An 8592-nucleotide genomic window follows, 5' to 3' on the forward strand; every position below is an offset into this window, starting at 1 on the left:
CCCTGACCCCAAAAACAGGTGTTAGATCTGGTGTGAGGCCATTACTGTGGGCTTGAATTACACTGCTCCCAATAGCATGCGTAAATGTGTGTGTGTGGTCTGTACAGTGTGTGAGAGAATGCAGGCAACATGCGAATATTTAACATCCCTGTGTAATCAAAGAGAAACCTGACATGAGAGTGAAATTAAATATGCCTGACACGCTCAAAGAACGATTCGACTCTGTTTGACCACGTTAACACCCCTCGCACCTACCTATTATAGCACACAGCTGCCATGACTGTTGACCCCTCGCTTATGACCTCAGGTAGTAATCATACAAACTGTAAGTAACTTGGAGAGTTTCATTATAGATGCACGAAAATCACAATAAAACTTGCGCTCAATACAGTTAATTAACTTTTTCCAAGTATTTCAAAGCAAAATGGTATCTCATTATTATCTAGTAAATTAAATGCCAACGGCTATTCAGTGGCTTGATAATGGATTCAGGGAAATTAAACTGAATCAATTTGATTTGTGAATGAATCATTTACAATGTGAAAATGTTTATTGAAAAGAATGAGTTAATAAGTTATCGGGGAATTTGACATTACATTTGTTGGATGGTGAAAACCTCTTTCCGGTGACATTAACAACTTTAACCTACTGACATCTAGTGGATAACAATGGTACTGCAGTAATAACATTTGTGCAAAATGTGAACTTGCCTGTGATTTACTGTTTTCTAGATAAAATCATCCTACATGATGTAAAAAACATTCTGTGAAAATATAACCTTGATATCTTTAATATTGACTAAATAAGATCAAGATGTCAAAGACTGAATGTGAAATCAATGATTGAAATCAAACTTTGATGCTCCAAATCTCATAATAAGATTATGAGACTTTAGCCTGGAGTTTATAGACAGGGTCACATTTGGCCAGGTTTGTCATTGCTTAAGGACCATAAAATAAACGTAACACATCTATATCCCTTATGTCTCAGTGTACACACATAGCCTACAGCAGATAAACGTTGTGAAACAGGAGGAGAGCATTACTGTCCTCAGAGATCAATGTTCACTTATGCAGGACTCGTGAAACAGTGTGAACCTCAACAAAACACCCACACTGACTCAGCGTTTTTGAGGGCTGTTATAGCAGCCGCCTACATGCAATCCATCTTTGTCAAGGAACGATGCTGCAAAAGCACATTTAAGGCAGTTTATATAAAAAAACATACAGTTTTATTTGCTGTAGCTGATCGAGCCTGGTATATGTAATAAATAAGGACTGTTGTATTCAAACAGCTATGGAGAAATGTTGTATACAGGTTACTATTACCCAAATATTCTGCATATCTTATGTTTTTCAGCTAACCAGGTAAACCCATTCAACATGCTATTGGTTAAGTCAGAAGTTGACATGCAGACCAGTCAAACAAACAAAGCAATGCTTGGATAGAAGCACACAGACTCTTTTATGAAATCAGCCTCTGAATGTACAGAGTTTTGTCCGCACATTATACAGGAGTATATACTGATATTATACAAATAATACTGATTTTAAGTTAATAATGGCAATAAAGCAGCTCAAAAGCTAAATCAACAATAAGAATAATGAAGCACATACTCACAATAAACATGACTGACTGCAATTAAACAGGATCTACATTTTTGGCTATAAGCATGTGAGACATCTATTCTCCCAACATAAGTCACAAAATAAAAGAAAGATCTCTCAAATCATACAGCATAATAAGAAAAGGCAGAGCTATTCAATAGTCTGTCTTCATGAGCTCTTAGTGTGTACATCCATCAGTGTGCATGCATTTGCTGACTCAGACTCTGACAGAGATGAGAGCTGGTACTGCAAGTCCTGTTAGATGCTGAATCTACACTTGCCAAAGAGGACACCCCTGTCACAGATCAAACTGGTCATTGTGCTGTTTTTAAGTAGTGCCTGTCTTATTTCTTAATGTCATTCCAACACCTATGGCTATATTCATGACAAGAACTGGCTAATCCTGAAGTAAACCCACATTGACAACAGGGAGAACATACAAACTCAACACAAAAAGGCCCCCGACCTTGCCGATGCTCAAAGAGATTCTTGCTATTCATGAACATCAGCTGACGTCACTCACATCTCAAACTTGTCTTCCGCCATTTTGAGTACCTGAAGTGGTCGCAAAAGAACTAGAAGCTATGCCTTTAATATATTGTGAGCATCAAAATCGCTATTTTTAAAACACTAAGAAGGCTCGACACAACATGACACTTTGCTCGAAGTATCACCTGTGTCTCTACACGTGAACTCAAATATTGAGAAAATTGTTTGTGTACACACTGTTTACTAAAAAGAAGGTTTTGAACAACAGACTTTGGTTGTTTTGGTGTCCGCTCAAGGGTTGCCAACTTTCTCACTCTAAAATACTAGACAAAGGATGGCCTGTCGCAGCAGTGAGGCTCTTCATGTGTAAAGATCCAGGTGATACTTCGAGCAAAGATGTATGTTGTGTCGAGCCTTCTTAGTGTTGTAAAATTGTGGTAGTTCGGTAGCATCGGACAGAGACTGGAAGAACGCATCAGGGATCGAGTAGGCATCACACCCTAACCAAGATATTTTTTATAAAGTAGCGTTTCTTTTCATGACAGTCGAGGTGTGAAATGTTGTCTTTCGTAGCCCTTTACTGTATCCGTAAGAATCATAGACAGTAAAAGATAAGACATCCGTAAATCGTAGCAAGTTAGCCAATGCTTATCCGTAGCCTACTGGTACTCGGTAGGTACTCAAGATGGCGGCAGGCAACTGGAATGACGTAAAAGGTCACATGACTGATATTCATGAATAAGGTAACCCACTGACTCACTGTGCAAGACCATCTGGGTGCAAATTGTTTGTTTGAAACTATGCAGAACATACGTGAAAACGCAAAAAAAAAAATTTGTCAGAGCATTGTTATGCAGTAGAGTGTCTCTATAGATAAACTGCAACCCAGGTCCCTCTTTCAAATCCAGACGGTAATAACTGCAGGGTGGAGTTGCTTACATTCACCAGTATCAGAGTGGAGTAGTACCTGCGATGCGAATGACGGCTCTCTCAGCCGGGTCCAGCACCTCTGCAGAGGCAGACTTGGATCGTTTGACCCGCTGATGTTTAGGGAGGTTCCAGGGGAGCGTGTCTCCTACAGAGCTGCTCCTGTCACCGGAGCTCTGCTGCACCGGAGGAAGTTCTCTTAGTTTCTCCCTGCGGCCAGCAGCCATCACCTACAGGTACACAACATTTAAAGGAAATTACATGCGGTCCATATACACTACCAACCAAAAGTTTAAGGTAACTTACCCGTTTTTTATTAACATTTTTTCACACTTTAAAATAATAATAATAAACCATTTAAAAACACAAATGTAACGTTAAGAAGAATATTGTGACAAGAAAAGACACAAATCTTGAATAAGTTAAAACTATGTTATATTTTAACCAACTTTGTGGTCACACTTTGTTTAGAATTTGTACAAAATGTACTCTTGGCAATCGGCCAGCATCAAGGTCTTACTGCAAAAGGCTTATTAAACAGTATTGAAAGTGATCTCATCTATTATAGGCCCTTACTGCCAGCTTTTTCTTTACTAAGTTTTCTTCATTTTACATCATTCATTTAAAAAACTCTATTATGTTGCTAAAAATATATTTTTGTGTGTGTATTTGGTGTATGCAATGTGTTTGAGTGGTTTATGGTTCAAAAAAACAAATTATTTTCCACAGACCGTACATTATTGTTGCTCCTCTATGCCCTGCCTTTCTGAAACGAATTTGTACAAAGCCCATCATTCTCAATGGCATGGTGTGCTCTGATTGGCCAGGCGTTGTGATTTGCCGAATACCTCTAGCGTCTGGCGAAAATGTGATGCTTCTTACCATATATGGAAAATCAGCTCCAACAGGAGGTTAAATTGTCTTTACTATATGAATATAAGCACGAATCTGATCTAAAAAATGCAGATGACCAAGCTAAATGATCAAGTTTGCCAGTGCATCTTAAGCAGAATGTAACAGATTGGTAAGGTAAGGATAATTAAACGTAAAACCATGTCTGCAATGCATTTGTGATCGTAGACTCACGCCATCATAGTGTCAAAGCCTTTTACATAACTATGTATTTTAGTATAGATCACTCGCTGAAAGCCCAGTATAGGATATAAAGATTAACATCCACCTGTTTAGTGAGAAAGACATAACTTATCTGAGGTTAAGCTACTGACACGTGTGTTAAAGCCAGGATCAAGGGTAATTGATTAACCCCGGCCTGAGTGCAATATCTAAAATCATTTACATATTACCTGCTTTATAATGTTATGTAAGTGTGATATATATATATAAAAGTTACATTTATATATATATAAAATATACATATATATATATATATATATATATATATATATATATATATATATATATATATATATATATATATATATATATAAACACTTTATTCCTGTCATGTAGATAGTGGTATCAATTCAGAGAGGCACAATATTAACATTTACCACAATTAACGCAATGTTTATGGGAAATGGCCCAAAAGTACATGTAAACACAAACCTATTGTGACTATGCAAACTATATGGTGCTTATTTTGTGCTTCAGTCACGAACACTACACATCTACACAAAGTGACAAAGCCTGGTTCTGTGTGACTGTTGGCATGAATATGTGTTATAAGTTGATGGACAAAGCAGGGTGAGGAAATGAGATGTAAATAACCTCTAGCGGTTTATTAGCCTGATAAAACTATAGCTCCAAACACCTGCAGTAAACATTAACTTCTCTGAAGGGGCCAAAATATCCAACCTGATTTTTGGGGAAATGTGAAGGCAATTTTTTTTATAAAGCAATCCTTAAAATTAGAAAATCAGATTAGAGCAGCATTTAAAAAAATGTATATTGTAAAAAGTCAACATTACCTGTGTTATGAGCTCATGGGAGAACATATGAACATACATAAAAGTCAATAAAGTCATTATTAAAGTGCAAAAACTATTTCCACATTAATGTAGAACATTTATATTTGCATTTGTACACACTCTCACAAATAAAGGTAGAAAAGCTGTCGCTGCGGCGATACCCATTAGTACCTTAGGCAAGTTTATTTGTATAGCAAATTTCATACACAGAGCAGAGGTACTGTAATTCAAAGTGTGTTAAATCTCTGGTGTAAAGATATCCATTAATTTTAGTTAAGGTAGCAGTCCCTGTTAACTGAGTCATCTAAAGTGGTTTAACAACTGTCTTGATCATTCCAGCATCTGTAAAAGTAAGCAATTCTGAGCCACATTTACTATATATGTATTATATCTCAATGAGTCTCTTTGTGTCTACGAGATGAATTTAAAGAGTGAGACACATGAGTCTATGACTACACTCATTCAATGCCCATAATAAGAGGTGAACATATCTTAATTGTTTGTACAGAGGATCTGATGTTAACTATGACTTTGTACTTTATATTCAGACATTTTCTCTTTTTATATGTAGTGGGTTGGTATGATGGGTGACGTCATTATAGACCTTTCTATGTAAGTTCCGCCTGCATATGATAAAAGGCGCATCAGATGACGTAGCAATTGTGTGCACTTGGCTGTTTGGCGTGCTGCTACAAACAACCGCTTCTTACAACTGTTCTTCTGTGGGGTGACTAGACTAATATCGTGTATGCCACCAATTTGTCCTGGATGTCGTGCATTGTGTGTGTCTGGGTAGGTTTTTATCTCTTATGTATATGACATGTGTTAATGTAATGTAATGCGCGTTTGTTTACGTGCAGATATAGACTCTGTAAAGCAGCAGCGCATTGGTGATACGGTGCTGTTGGGCTAAAAGCACTGTATCGTGCATTTTCTTTCTACTAACCTATTGCATGCGAAGGCTTGGACGATGTTTTAGGTAGGTGGCATGCATGATGTTAAGTGTGTTTGGATGAGCTGGCGAGTGACCCAATAAGAGCCTGTAAGAATTTACTCCGCTATTCAGTTGATGTGTGTAATATGATACTTTTGTTAATAGCGAGAGCGGAGGAAATAACGAAGGTGACAACAAGACGCTGTAAGCTTCGGCAAAATACTGTTACGACGCTACCTTTCCAATGTAATGGATGGGAACTAAGGTAATTTAATGCTGCCATGTTTTTATAATTATTTTTGTATGGAAGTGTTTATATAATAAAAATATATTTTAAATGCAGTGTATTAATAACTTGAAAATGTGTAACTGTGAGTAACTTGTTCATTAGTATTAATCATGTGGAATTGTGTGACAAAGTAACTTGTGTATCAATATTAATCATGTGAAATTGTGTTTGACAGAGCTAATTCACTTGCCAGCTTGTAACGAAATGACCACTGTTTTTCCCAGTATTAAAGTGTTTGGATTGATTGTATTTCTTTTCTTTTACTTTGTATTCTGATGTGATTGTAGTTTTGGTTGTTTCTTTCTTTGTTTTTTTTCTCTGCCTGGTTAACGGGCCAGCGTATTATATCACTCCGGCCTCTAGAGGGTGGTGTGTGTGTGTGTAGTGATAAATACCTGCGTGGATTTACTTGTGAGCACTGAGAGTGGGTTGCATTTCTGATAGATGTGATTTATAATAACACTGCTGAGAGTGACTAAATTGTATTCAGAGACTTGCCATCAATAACTAGGCCCGTTATTCCGGTTGCAGCCATTTTGAGTGTTTTGTGTAATGTTTGTTTAAGTCTTTGTTCTGTTGATTTATTGTCAAACACTTCTATTGTGAACAGTGTATTTGCTGTTTTAAATTTTTCTAATAAAAGAAACCGTGTATTGTTATACTGTGTAATTGTTCATTAAATTGAACCCCTGACGCGGGCATAGTGCCCTTTTGAATATCTGGACGAAAAGTCTATTGGGTAACATATATAAAAGTTTTGAATTGTAAACTATGTCTACAATGTTTGAACATTTATGGTACACTGTAAAAGTGCAAGGGTTACATACCTTATTGTTACCTGATCTGAACCTTTAAATAATTTGCAGCTCATGTTAAAGACAAGCTCATTCTTTTTTTACACTAGCGTGCTTCAGTATGACAGCCAACGACCAATGATATGCAGCTTGCTTGTCAATCAGTGTTTGGGGTAACGCATTACAAGTAACGTGCATTACGTAATAATATTACTTCTCTCGAGTAAAGTAACGCATTACTTTCTAAATGTACACATTAATATTTTACTTTCTTTTTTAAAAAAGTAATGCAAGTTACTTTTCAGGTAATTCATTTGAATTCAAACACAATAATGTACTGAATAAAACAATTTGCAATGGAAATATGAAATTTCTGAATGCAGAACTTCTCAGTCATAAAAAACACTTGCAAGGCCTGAAAGAGATCAAGCCTCAGCCATGTAACAAAAGTAACGTGCGTATTACTTTTCATGAAAAGTAACTAAATAACGCAATTAGTTACTTTTTTGAGGAGTAACTTAATATTGTAATGCATTACTTTTAAAAGTAACTTTCCCCAAAACTGTTGTCAATGAACAAGTAACAATTTTGTATATTATCATTTTGTATTGTATTTATCTTCACAAGAGAAACGATGAGTCTCCCATTTCTATAATGTTTGAAAATTCACTTCTAGAAACATTTTCATGTGATGTGTATGTGATTTTTAGTAGCTGTTAGACAAAGGACTTTCATATTTAGATTAAAATCATTTAACAGTGCAGTCCTGGTTATTAATGCATGTTATGAACGAGTGTAACGTTGCAATACAAAAGTTTGACAACAAACACTGGTTAATGCGTCTTACTAGTAGAAACTGAAAAAAAATCATACATTACATTCTCAGAGAAAATATTTATCAGCTTTTTATAAAGAGTAATGCATGGATACAAAAAGAGCCACAGTCAGTTACACATATTAGATGACAACTCTGTGGTTATATTAAAGGTCGTTGGCAGTAGTAATTCAAGCCCATATAAACTTTATGAATGCCTGTGAGTAGGCTGCGGTGCATCATTGCAGAACATATTCATCATCCTACTAACCCATCGCAAAACAGACGACAGACACCCACAAGTAAAGTATACTGTCTAAACCTGCACACGCCCCAGGTATCATTGTTCATCCACAAAATCTAATTGTAAATACAGATCAATAGGAAAACATTTATGTGTCTTACCGTATGCGCTGCTGGCAGCTGTCCGCGGTCCAGTCAAACCCGCATACAGTACACTACACGCTCGATTCACTTATAAACGCCTCACACATCCATGCGTGTATAATATAATCCCATTGAGTGTTGTGATCAGACGATGAAGAGAGACGAAATGCAGAATCTGCATTGCTGTGCGGTCCACAAACACGCAGCAGTCCCACAGCACCGGCAATAACGTCATCGATCAATGATTAACCCGTGTACATGTCTCAGTGTGCAGCGGTCCAGCGGAGATGGGTCTGTCTGCGGACCGCAAGAGAGGGGCGTGCCGTTAAGGGGCGTAACTTTTAGCAGGGGGCGTAACTTTAAGTTGTCCAAGTTACACAGAACCACGCGAGACGTCAGGACGAGATGTTGTCATTCTGTCTT

The 8592-nt window shown here is 37.0% G+C and overlaps 1 protein-coding gene across 1 annotated transcript in view; it reads right to left on the reverse strand.

Moving 5' to 3' along the window:
- Positions 1-8314, reverse strand: part of plecb (plectin b) — a 144510-nt gene extending 136196 nt beyond the window's left edge. Inside the window, exons 1-2 of the mRNA XM_073811694.1 lie at positions 8188-8314; positions 3064-3253 (exon numbers count right to left, since the gene is read on the reverse strand). Coding sequence (XP_073667795.1) covers positions 3064-3250 — 187 coding nt within the window. The 5' untranslated portion in view covers positions 3251-3253; positions 8188-8314. The remainder of the gene's footprint in view (positions 1-3063; positions 3254-8187) is intronic.
- Positions 8315-8592: the final 278 nt, after the last annotated feature.

This window comes from Paramisgurnus dabryanus, chromosome 13 (assembly GCF_030506205.2).
Source record: "Paramisgurnus dabryanus chromosome 13, PD_genome_1.1, whole genome shotgun sequence".
Taxonomy (NCBI): domain Eukaryota; kingdom Metazoa; phylum Chordata; class Actinopteri; order Cypriniformes; family Cobitidae; genus Paramisgurnus; species Paramisgurnus dabryanus.